Source organism: Lepidochelys kempii, chromosome 6 (assembly GCF_965140265.1).
Source record: "Lepidochelys kempii isolate rLepKem1 chromosome 6, rLepKem1.hap2, whole genome shotgun sequence".
Lineage (NCBI taxonomy): Eukaryota > Metazoa > Chordata > Testudines > Cheloniidae > Lepidochelys > Lepidochelys kempii.
The window spans coordinates 111,920,834-111,933,240 of NC_133261.1; the positions used below are offsets into that span (position 1 = coordinate 111,920,834).

The 12,407-nt window shown below is 40.7% G+C and overlaps 1 protein-coding gene across 4 annotated transcripts in view; it reads left to right on the forward strand.

Annotated features, from left to right (window-relative positions):
* Window positions 1-12,407, forward strand: part of LOC140913372 (cytoplasmic dynein 1 heavy chain 1) — a 70,152-nt gene that overhangs the window by 18,107 nt on the left and 39,638 nt on the right. For all 4 annotated transcript variants that reach the window (XR_012159565.1, XM_073349662.1, XM_073349663.1 and 1 more), the window contains 18 exons: window positions 195-341; window positions 527-667; window positions 799-975; window positions 1,105-1,215; window positions 1,303-1,422; window positions 1,744-1,983; window positions 2,581-2,736; window positions 4,222-4,335; window positions 5,337-5,447; window positions 5,528-5,737; window positions 6,318-6,464; window positions 6,792-6,958; window positions 7,824-7,997; window positions 8,843-9,008; window positions 9,096-9,284; window positions 9,384-9,578; window positions 11,237-11,519; window positions 12,004-12,104. Coding sequence is in view for 3 of the 4 variants with exons in the window: in XM_073349662.1 (XP_073205763.1) it covers window positions 195-341; window positions 527-667; window positions 799-975; window positions 1,105-1,215; window positions 1,303-1,422; window positions 1,744-1,983; window positions 2,581-2,736; window positions 4,222-4,335; window positions 5,337-5,447; window positions 5,528-5,737; window positions 6,318-6,464; window positions 6,792-6,958; window positions 7,824-7,997; window positions 8,843-9,008; window positions 9,096-9,284; window positions 9,384-9,578; window positions 11,237-11,519; window positions 12,004-12,104 (2,949 nt within the window). In the remaining variant the exon portion in view is untranslated. The remainder of the gene's footprint in view (window positions 1-194; window positions 342-526; window positions 668-798; window positions 976-1,104; window positions 1,216-1,302; window positions 1,423-1,743; window positions 1,984-2,580; window positions 2,737-4,221; window positions 4,336-5,336; window positions 5,448-5,527; window positions 5,738-6,317; window positions 6,465-6,791; window positions 6,959-7,823; window positions 7,998-8,842; window positions 9,009-9,095; window positions 9,285-9,383; window positions 9,579-11,236; window positions 11,520-12,003; window positions 12,105-12,407) is intronic.

A 12,407-nucleotide genomic window follows, 5' to 3' on the forward strand; every position in this document is an offset into this window, starting at 1 on the left:
CCACTCCATGGTTCCATCATCTTCCTCGCACCCTGCTTGTTGTTAACCCTCAGTGGAATACAATAGGGACTATCACTCAAAGAAGAAGAGGTTGCAGCCTTTGTCTAAAATGTATTTTGTGTTTCTTTAGCTGGCCCAGCAGGTTCTTGTTTAGCAAAATTGAAACTTCATGTGGTGTCTTTCTATGCCTCTAGAATGTTGTACATGAACTGAGGATAACCAACCAGGTGATCTATTTGAATCCACCAATTGAAGAATGCAGATATAAGCTCTATCAAGAAATGTTTTCCTGGAAAATGGTAATACTATCGCTACCCAGAATTCAAAGTCAAAGATACCAGGTAAGCATAATAAATGTATTTATAAATCTAATAAGATGGCTCTACCTAGAACTGTTGCATTGCAGTTGTATACAGATCATGTAATCTTTAATGGTTATGAAGGAGCAATTTTTGAAAATGAGAACTGGCCGTGTATTGTGAACTTGGTATATGCAACTTCACAATTTAATTGTGGGTCTTGTCAGGTGGGTGTACACTATGAGTTGTCTGAGGAAGAGAAGTTCTATCGGAACGCCTTAACACGGATGCCTGACGGTCCTGTAGCGCTGGAGGAGTCTTATTCGGCTGTTATGGGCATTGTGACAGAGGTCGAACAGTATGTTAAGGTAGGATATGAATTCTGATTTTCAGTTTGCAATTGTAGAATAACGCATTTGTTGGATTTAGAAGAGCGCTTCTATATCTTTAATCAAAGGTAACTCCCATCAATGTACTTATGTAACGTACTTATTAATAGGTATGGCTGCAGTACCAGTGCTTATGGGATATGCAAGCTGAAAACATATACAACCGTCTTGGAGAAGATTTAAATAAGTGGCAAGCCCTCTTGGTTCAGATAAGGAAGGCTAGAGGAACCTTTGACAATGCAGAAACCAGGAAGGAATTTGGACCTGTTATCATAGACTATGGGAAGGTAAGAACTTGAAACTTTCACGCATCTTGTAAAAGTAACCTGCAGAAATAAACTTCAGAATGGGCTTATAGAGAATAAAACGAGACTTCATAACTAATAGTAATACTCGGTAAACTTTCTTGATTGCAGGTACAATCTAAGGTGAACTTGAAATATGACTCTTGGCATAAGGAAGTACTCAGTAAATTTGGCCAAATGCTAGGTCAGAACATGACAGAGTTCCATTCACAAATTTCTAAGGTAAGAATAGTCCAAACAATGATTCCTTATTACAAAATCAACTTACTACATCCACCTTTAAAATACTGGGTTTTTTCCCTCTAACAGTCCCGTCAAGAGTTGGAGCAGCATTCAGTGGACACTGCTAGCACATCAGATGCAGTGACCTTCATCACATATGTACAATCCCTGAAACGTAAAATCAAGCAGTTTGAGAAACAAGTTGAGGTAAGTTGTCACTTTCTTACTAACATCTTGTTTCTGGAAATCCGTAAAAGCTTTTCTACAGGGAGGGGACAATTGATCATGACCAGTCTAAGCCTGCTAAGAGAAACCCTGCCTCTAATTTCCTGTCCTAGTAACTCTTCTAGATAAACACTTTCAAACCACGATTCTATAGTGAGCCTTACTGAGGTACTTTATACTTCTGAGGGTTCTTTAGGCTGATTTATTGCTGATTTCTCTTTAGACTTCTGGCTATCTGAATTTCGAATTGAACTTTAGAAATTCAAGTAGGTTACCTTCTAACAATGTTTGTGTGGACTGTAGCTTTACCGCAATGGTCAGCGCTTGCTGGAGAAACAGAGGTTCCAGTTCCCTTCCTCCTGGTTATACATTGACAACATTGAAGGAGAGTGGGGTGCTTTCAATGACATAATGCGTCGCAAAGATTCTGCCATTCAGCAACAAGTAGCAAACTTGCAAATGAAAATAGTTCAAGAGGATCGAGCAGTGGAGAGCCGTACAACTGACCTGCTGACTGACTGGGAGAAAACAAAGCCTGTGACAGTGAGTTTTTTCAGGTCTCTTTGCTGAACTCACGATAGAAAGTTTGCATTCTGTAACAGACAGGTTGTTCAGTAAACCCTGAGATAGACAGGGGGGCATAGTTGTTACTTTTACAGATTTTGATGCAGAAATGTGAATCCTCTTTAGGGGGTTTCCTAGTGACTTGGCAGAAAGTGTAGCTTGCTTTTGCTCTTGGTTTAAAATTCCAGCACTTTCCCTGACTTGCATTTTAAAACGGAAACACCTCTATTGTAACTTGATTTTTACAAATTTAACTAGCAATAAGGAGTGTGCACTTCATAGAATATTTGGTAAGAGGAAGAATCTTGTTGAGCCTGTGTCCTAAAGTAAAAGTTACTAGTGTCTGCTAAAACATCTCTCTTGCCAAGATGATTCTTTAGATGCTTACCCAGGCAAGGGATCAGTAACTCGTATACCCAGAGTTAAAGGTCTGCCAAGGAAACTGTAAATTCCTTAAAGCAGAAGAGATAGCTTAGTGTCTGATGCTAATCAGAAGTAGTTTCTGCACAGATTTGAAGTGCTAAACCCTAACTCTTAACATCTGTGCCATGTTGTCCTTCATGTGGTTCTTTCTAGGGAAACTTGCGTCCTGAGGAGGCTCTTCAAGCACTTACCATTTACGAAGGGAAATTTGGTAGGTTGAAAGATGATCGTGAGAAATGTGCAAAGGCCAAAGAAGCTCTTGAGCTAACAGATACAGGACTACTCAGTGGCAGTGAAGAACGTGTGCAGGTACAGACTGTTGTTTAAAAATCCATGAATTTGGTGCTTGTAAATGGTTCTGGACAGATGGCTTCTTGTAGGCAGAAGTCCTTCAATTCATTCATAGAGAAGGCATAGCAGTCAGTGGTTCTCCCTTCATGCTGCCCTATCACTGTGCCCTAACCTTAACTGGGATGGTCCAGCCTTAGGAGTGAGTAACTCAGTCTCAATACCCATTCAGCCCTTGGCTTTTCCACTAAGACTGCAACCACAGATGTTTGAGGGCAGCTTTATAAGATGTAGAAATCTGGCCATTAAACTAAGGGTTTGTCTACGTGACAAGTAGCTTCTAAGTCAGCAGTTCTCAAACTTCAGCAACCCGAGAACCCCCATTTTGATAAAAATTTCAGGGACCCGCAACCCCCCGGCTCAGCCCCAGGCCCTGCCCCCACTCCAACCCTGCCCCCTCCATTCCCCCTTCCCTCTGTCACTCGTTCTCCCCCACCCTCACTCACTTTCACCAGGCTGGGGCAGAGGGTGGGGGTGCAGGCTCTGGAAGGGAGTTTGGGTGCAGGAGCGGGTACAGGATGTGGGCTCTGGGATGGGGTGTGGGTGCAGGTTCTGGGCTGGGGCAAGAGGTTGGGGTGCAGGAGGGGCTGAGGGGTGCGGGTTCTGTCTTGGGAGCCGCACGAGGTAAGCGCCACCTAAAGCAACCAACATATCTCCTTTAGCAGCTCCTAGGCAGGAGGGCGAGGGGGTCTCTATGCACTGCCCCTACCTGCAGGCACCATCCCTGCAGCTCCCATAGACAGCAGTTCCTGGCAAATGGGAGCTTCAGAGTCAGTGCTCAGGGCTGACGCAACACGTGGAGACCCCCCTCTTCCTCTTCTACTCCCCAGCGCCCCCCCCCCCCCGGGGCTGCGGGTAGCGGCGCTGAGCCAGGGGAGGCAGAGAGTCTGCCTTAGCCCCGCTGTGCCTCCAGACTTAGTGCCTAAAATCTCCCCAGTTTAGCTTCAGTAGCCTCCAGGGAATAATGCTGTTCCCCCGCGTGCAGGTGCTGGGAGGGATGGGGAGAAGTTGAGTTGATCAGTGGGGCCCATGGACACTTGGGGACCCCCAGGGTCCAGAGCCCCCAGTTTGAGAAATGCTGTTCTAAGTCATATTTTGCTAAGCCATACTTCAGGACCTGCACTGCACTGTAGCAGCATCCACATGAGATGTTACTGCAAGGCAAGTTTGATATACTGTAGGCGTTCACTCTTGTGTGCTGTGCAGTAACTTGCTATGTAGACAAGTCCTAACTTAAGCTATTGAGCAGCCAACATATAGTAACTCCTTTTGGGCCACCAGAGATGTACTAGGCAAGCTAGGGTCAAGTCTCTGTCCAATTACCTGTACCCTGACCAAGTTTCTATCCCAATGATTTGTTTAAGAAGTTCTGTCTAACTTAGGACAGATATTTACCATCTTTTTCTATATAACTGACCAAAGTTTGATGTATCCCTTGTACTGTAGGTAGCTTTAGAAGAGTTACAAGACCTCAAAGGAGTTTGGTCTGAGCTTTCCAAGGTCTGGGACCAGATTGATCAGATGAAGGAACAGCCGTGGGTTTCAGTACAGCCTCGCAAGGTACCTTTTTTATTCAGTATGTAGAAAGCATAACTACAGCTATACTATTCACCTTTTGGCCTTTGAGATAAAAATACATTTAAATTCTCTAACAAATTGAAAATGAGCCAGAATATATGGCATGGTGCTTATGTACCTGGGTGTTTTTGGCATATGAAAAATAGAATTCATAACTGAGAATGCAGCCTCTATCTTAATCTAACTTGCAGCACCGAACGGCAGAAATTACTTTTTCTCATAACTGAAGCTTCAACAGGGTAAGGCTTACAAAACAAAATTTGAAAAATTGTCAGGATTGCAGAAACTACACAACCTTAACTATATTTAATTATAGGCTACGTCTTCAGAGGACAAGAATTGATGCTCTATCTGTTTCCTGAAATTAAGTTGATCTAAATTAGCACTTTTCTCAAACACTTGTCCAGCTTCACTGATGAAAAGCTATTGCCCAGCTGATGCTTCTTGGATACATAAACCTGAAACGAGGCTTCTACCTCTTATCTGCAAGGAAGAATGTCACAATTTCATGACCACTGTGATCTAGTATAAAATTACTTCATGCTGTGCTACTTCAATGATCAAGGGATAGAGAAAACTAGTATTGCGCCAACAGTCGTGAATTAATCTTAAAGCAGTACTGTTGACTCCACATAATCTGCTGAGGTGGAATATATCAACAAATGCATGGAGAATCTGTTGGAATGATGAGGTTTTGAGGGATAATTGAATGTTTTCATTCATCTAGTATATGATTTGCCTGCCTTGTATACAGCTATATTTAGTGTTAGCAAAATTAAATATATGCAGCATAGCAAAGTATGATCAATATTATGTAAGGGTGATTCTCCCATTCTTAAAGAACAGTTGAATAAAAGTGTTAAGATGATAAACTGTAAGTAAAACGGATAACTGTTGTAATATCCAGTTTACTAGAGTGATTGTGTTTATCATAATGTTGCTGGTAGATGAATTCTTTCAAGGCTTCTGTATTTTATTGACAGCTTCGACAAAATTTGGACGGCTTACTGAACCAGTTGAAAAACTTCCCTGCTCGTTTGCGGCAGTATGCCTCCTATGAATATGTTCAGAGACTTCTGAAGGGTTACATGAAGGTAAGCTGTACATAATTTTTTAATTAGTTATCAAGGGTAAGTGCATCCATTAACTTAATATGTGCTGTCTCGCGTTCTAGATAAACATGCTGGTGATTGAACTGAAATCTGAGGCTCTTAAAGATCGTCACTGGAAGCAGCTGATGAAGAGGCTTCACGTTAACTGGGTTGTCTCTGAACTAACCCTGGGACAGATCTGGGATGTTGACTTGCAGAAGAATGAAGCAATTGTCAAAGATGTACTTCTTGTGGCTCAGGGAGAGATGGCTTTGGAAGAGTTCTTGAAACAGGCTAGTATCTATCATTACATATACTAGACCTGTTGTGCAGGAGAGGTTTTAGAGGTGTAAGTTAATTTGCTGACAGCTATGTAACATATTGGATTTTAGATACCCAGGATGGTGAGAGTGAAATGTTTAGATCTTCACCATCTATTGTTAGTTCTCAATAACTGAATACATTTTTAAACACACAAACTGACACAACATGAAACCCCATAGGTTTAGGGGTTTTATTAAAAGCTTCGGAAGTTTACTGAAGGTACTGTAACTTAAACTTAAAGATAAGTCAAGTAAAATATATAGCTAGTACTAACATTACTATTATAAAACTTCTAAGTAGAAGACTGGAAACTTCCTTCTGTAATTTCGTTTTGAGTTGCAATACCTTTAACTCTGACCCACAAGACATAATTATGAAATCTCCCACCATATGATTCACAGCAATCCAAGGCCTGCAGATTCATGTGCTCTGTAAAAAGATAAGAATCAAGCTCATGTAACTACATTTCTACACTACAGAATGAAATAAACGTAATAGAATTAAAATTACTATCGGGAGTTCATAATCTGACTACTTTTTTTCTTGAAGATAAGAGAAGTGTGGAACACTTATGAACTGGATTTGGTTAACTATCAGAACAAATGTCGTTTGATTCGTGGTTGGGATGATCTCTTCAACAAGGTCAAGGAGCACATTAACAGTGTGTCTGCCATGAAGTTATCACCGTACTACAAGGTATAATGTAAAATTACTTTATTTTTCTTTTCAATTATCTTTGGCTCCCTCCTTGTTTTCATATTCTTTTCCTAGTGTACATTTGTTCAGCTAGCACCTTGTGTGCCAAGTTTGGCAAATTGTTAGGTGTATAAGTGGATTATACCTTTTTATAGCTTTAACCAAGCTTACAAAATTATTTCCAATTCAGTTCTTAAACTAGCTTGATTAGTGTTACTTGTCCAACTTCTTAAAATCATACTGACTTGTAGGTGAAGTTTTTTTGTTTTGTTTTGTTTTGTTTTTTTTAACGGTAAACTGAATGTTAATGGTTTTTGTAACATTTAGGTGTTTGAAGAAGATGCCCTTAGCTGGGAGGACAAATTGAATCGCATCATGGCACTCTTTGATGTCTGGATAGATGTCCAAAGGCGATGGGTCTACCTGGAGGGTATCTTTACTGGTAGTGCTGATATTAAGCACTTATTGCCTGTTGAAACCCAGAGGTTCCAAAGGTATACTTCGGATTTGTGTGAAATTCTCAGTTACAGTTCAGGGCAAGCTGCACCATTGACTTTGTTCCTCTGCCTGGCCTTTGCATGAGCATCTCTTTCAAGTGATAGGTCTGCAATTGTCTCAGTGAATCCTGTGATTTGCCCCCACTTTTTTTGTTCTAGTGACCCAGAGCAAAATACTCCTGTTCACCAACAGTGTTCTCAGCAGGTCTATCTGGGTTTTGGCCCCTGCTGCAGACTTTGGAAGCTTATGACCAGTATGAGTGCAGTGACAGAACAGCTTGTTCATATAGACAAAGTTTTTTTTTTTTTTTTTTTTTTTTGCACATAAGAAAAGGGTTAAAACAATAAGACCTGTAAACCTATGTGACCTCGACCTTTGACTTTCCTTGCAAATTTAGGTAGCCCCTCTTGTCCCACGTATCATCTCGCATTGGGCTAAGCAGGTAGATTTCACCCTTGCAGTCTCTGCCTGTGTCCAATCTTCAGTTGATGTCTCCCACCCTGAGCTAACAAGCAGTCTCTTATCCATTTCAGAGTCTTTGACCAGGTTCAGGACATATGTCCCATGACAGACATATGCACCACGCCAGAGAGTCAGAGGTAGACTTCAGTGGTGGATTTACTGTATGGCGTGTTTGAGCGCCGGCAATTGAATTAGTCATTGTCTGGTTCTTGGGTACCGTGTGGAGTGCTCCATCTAGAATTAATCTTCAGTATAGCATAAAGCCAGCCACCCCCTAACTCTCACACAATATTAATAAAATTAATAGATATCACCCTTTTTTACGCTCAGTAACTGAACTTGTACTATCGTATCCTTCATTTAAAGTGTGCTTAATATTTTTCTCACTCTCACTTACAGCATCAGTACTGAGTTTCTGGCACTTATGAAAAAGGTATCCAAATCTCCCCTTGTAATGGATGTTCTTAACATCCAAGGTGTACAAAGGTCCCTGGAGAGATTAGCAGACTTGCTTGGAAAGATCCAGAAAGCATTGGGAGAATACCTGGAGAGGGAAAGATCCTCCTTTCCTCGGTAAGGAATTTCATCTCCTCAACCAATTGTGCTGGAATAAACTCTAATAGGAATTGTGTTTGTTTGCATGGTAGTGCCTAAGTACTTCCTTTTATTGTGTTCCGATAGCAACCTTCTAGTGCATATGAAGATATCAAAACATGAATGCTTTGGAATCATAAAAAAATAAAGGTTGAACAATTTAGTCATTTTATGGTCCCATTTCCTGGGAAGTGATAAACTTCAATTTCTTTGTGTGGGTCACTTGTGATTAGTAACTTAAATGGCATAATTTGAATATAAATATTGCGTAATAGGCTGTTTCACCTGGTACTGAATAATGAAATTCTCCAGTTTAGTTTTGTTTTCGTTTAAGCTTAATGAACCCTTAGGAATCTAACCAAATACCAAAGCTTAAGAACTTGTATCATTCTATATTGGATTCATGTTGCATTCTGTTTCACCTTCAATTCTTAGTAGTGTGTGAGGTCCTTGAATTGTAGATCTAAACATAACCTCCATGTCAAGCATGTGTTCAGAATGGGAGCTTTGCTGTCTCATAATCTTTCAATACTTGGCATTTATCTGCTAATGAGGTATTAAAGTGGGAAGAAAACTCTAGATAGACTAAAAATAGTGCAGAGAACAAGCCCTGAGGTATTTTTACTATGATCTAACAGAAGTATGCAGGAAAAGAATTACGCAGCATTGCACAAACTAGCAGACATTTCCCAGTTTTATAAGGGTTATAGAGGGTTCAAGTAAACACATTAATTCTGGGCCTTCAATTAAGTGTAAAAAAAAAAAAAAATTTCACCTCAGTGGTCAGTTGTTTTAAAAAGCTTTAACCTTATCTCTAATAATAGGTTCTACTTCGTTGGTGATGAGGACTTGCTCGAAATCATAGGAAACAGCAAGAATGTAGCTAAGCTGCAGAAACATTTCAAGAAAATGTTTGCTGGAGTTTCGAGCATCATCCTGAGTGAAGATAACACTGTTGTTCTGGGGATCTCATCACGTGAAGGAGAGGAGGTAAAACTGTGTCTTTGGGGGTTTTTGCAAACTTACAAACCTGGTCGAAATTAAAACTAAAATGACACTTGATTTTAATTGTTTCAGGTGCTGTTCAAAACACCTGTCTCTATCACAGAACATCCTAAGATCAATGAGTGGCTCACACTTGTTGAAAAGGAAATGAGGGTCACCCTTGCAAAGCTGCTTGCCGAGTCTGTTACTGAAGTAGAAATCTTTGGTAAAGCAACTTCAATTGATCCCGGTCTCTATATTTCTTGGATTGACAAATATCAGGTATCCATCTTATTCACGTTTGTCTAACCAAACTATATAGTACACTTTTGTGGGAGGAACAACTCTTAGCAAAAATCTAACTGTATTTTAAATGTTCAGGCCCAGCTTGTTGTCCTGTCAGCCCAAATTGCATGGTCAGAGAATGTGGAATCTGCTCTGAATGGCATGGGTGGTGGAGACGACAGCAGTCCTCTGCACTCTGTGCTGACTAATGTTGAGGTCACGCTGAATGTGTTAGCAGACTCTGTGTTGATGGAACAGCCACCTCTCCGCAGAAGGAAATTGGAACACTTGGTAAGTAATATGCTCCTCCCCATCCTCAGTAGTCATTCGGTCTCTTACAAAATTTGAACACAATCTGTCCATCTTCAAATCATGAAAGTGACACCTAGGGAAAACTAAAATGTTCCCATCAAGATTTCTTGAGGAGCATCTGTTTCTGTAGATATTACATATGCCTGACTTGAAATAATGTCTATAAACTTAAATGTCCATGTAGCACAAGATTCTGCAGAATTATTTAGTGAATAGAAAACTCTTGGAATATACCCCCCAATCTCCTATTCTGAGTAGATAAGATTTATAAATCTAGAGTTTATATTAACTTTTATCTATGTATGTATATGGCTCCCATAACCATAGTGTCTGAGCTCCTTCAGCTGTTTAAAAATAAAAACCATTTACATGAGAAATAGTTTAACTTAAAACTTCTGTGTTTGTGTGAGGGGCTGTCATAGTCATGTGAAGAGCTAAACTGAAGGGTTTTTGCATTTAGCTACGAAAGTCTTAAGTCATCACTTCTTGCCCACTGAATTCATAGCATAACTCCAGCTCCTCCTAAGAAGCTCTACTTTCCACCAGACGAGTGCAACTGACAATCTGTCCTGTTGAAAGGCTCCCGTAAAATAAACCTTGAATGAAACTTCTAATTGGGGAACAAGTGTAGAGTGCATAGCCACAGAATGGTGTTTGTGGCAGTCTGTGCTGTACAAAACACAGCACTCTAGTTTCTTGGCAAGTTGGAGCTTTCACTTGGGGTGTGGCTTCACTGCTAGACATGACTTGCAGTAATCAAATCTATGGACCTTCAGCCTTACCATGTCCAAGTCTGTGCTGATACAATGAAGTGCCAATTTCTGGCCTCTTGCAGATGAAAGTTGACATTATTGTGTCTTGGGCATCCAAAAGGATTGAAGGCTCGTGATAATCTAGTCTGAGGGGAAGGTGCCCTCCATAGTTAAGTCTTAGGGGAAGCAAGTTCTTGGAAACATTTCTCTTTATCTACCAGCATCTCAGTCTTGGCTGGGTTTAGCTCTAATCAGATGAGCTTCATTCAGCTGATTCTAGCTACTGAAAGCTGGAAATGGAGATGTAGAGCTCCGTGTTGGTCTGTACCTGCTGAGATTTCAGCCCACAGTGTCTTACCAGTTCTCTTGATGTCTTTATATAGACTTGTGCAGAGGATTAAAACTTGTGGGACTTCAGAGGTGAGGGCTCTTGGGGGTATGTTGGGGAGGGATGTAGAAACACTGTCCCTCTACAGCACTTGGGGTTTCTTAGAGGAAAATGTGAGCTGGTTTAAGGGCACTTTCATTCATCATTGGAGGCAGAGAAGAATATCTGGTGACTAACAGTATGTGGTGCCAGCGAAGTCTAGCAGGATGAGTATGGATAGGCTTCCTTTCTGTGCTTGTGGACAGAAAAAGTTGTCCGTAAGGACAGAACCATGCCTTGGCCTGAAGCTTGGCTGAGAGAGATCCTGTAGCAACGGACTTTTTTTTACTAGCTCCTCCTTTCTGCAAGCTAGAGGATGGATATTAGATCATGCCGTCTAGCACGGAGCAATGGCTTTTCATAAACTGAGGTGCATTGAGATGCAGTAAAATTGTTAGTTTCATTAGAGTACATGATCTTTTTTCATTGTGGTTGCTAATGAGATGCTTGTTCTCCAGATTACGGAGTTAGTGCACCAAAGAGATGTTACAAGATCACTGATCAAAAGCAAGATTGACAACTCCAAATCCTTTGAATGGCTCAGCCAGATGCGATTCTACTTTGACCCAAAACAGACAGATGTGTTGCAGCAGCTGTCCATTCAGATGGCAAATGCCAAATTCAACTACGGCTTTGAGTATCTTGGTGTTCAGGATAAACTAGTTCAGACTCCTCTTACTGACCGCTGTTACCTGACAATGACGCAAGCCTTGGAGGCAAGACTTGGAGGCTCACCGTTTGGTAAGTTTGTACTTATTCCATATGTGTCTTCTGTTAAATGTAAAGATTGATGTTCATCAGCTATAAAATTAATAAAGTAACTTCCATAGTTGAGACTCCAATTTTGAAAAATGAGCAACACTTAGGCTATGTCTATATTTACCAGTAGATCTGCACTGCTGTAATTGATGCAGCAGGTGTTGATTTAGCGGGTCTGTTGAAGACATGCTAAATTGATGGGAGAGTGCTCTCCTACTTATTTGTTTACTCCACCTCCATGAGAAGAGTAAGGGAAGTCTAGGAGTACATCTCCTGTCGACACAGCACGGTGTAGACACTGCAGTAAGTCGACCTAAACTACATCGACTTCAGTTACATTATTCGAGTAGTGTAACTTGGGCTGATTTACCGTGGTACTGTAGCCCAGCTCGTAGACTCCAGATGTTAATATTGTCAGTTTAGTGCCTAGGAAGAGACTAATATTTTTATTGCGTTCTAAAAATAGGTCCTGCTGGTACTGGTAAAACAGAATCTGTAAAGGCCCTTGGACACCAGCTTGGCCGCTTTGTTCTGGTTTTCAACTGTGATGAAACATTTGACTTTCAGGTATAGTATTTTTAATTTAATATGAGAACATTTGTCATTTTAAGTTTAAGATCTCATAAATATGCCATTTAAGCTTGTAGATTTCAAAACGTCTTTGAAAGCTTGTTCCTGTATCTGGTAAAATAGATTCTGGTTACTTAACTGTGCTTCATTGGACTTCACTACCACCTAAAGCAGAATTGGGTTAGAAGCTGCCTGCTCTGTTTTTAGGTAGTAATTTAGCAAGAGAAGATCTGAACTGCAAGCTTTAGGAAGGTAACTTCAAGTTTTTTCAAACTACAGTCTTCCATTACCATCCCCCAG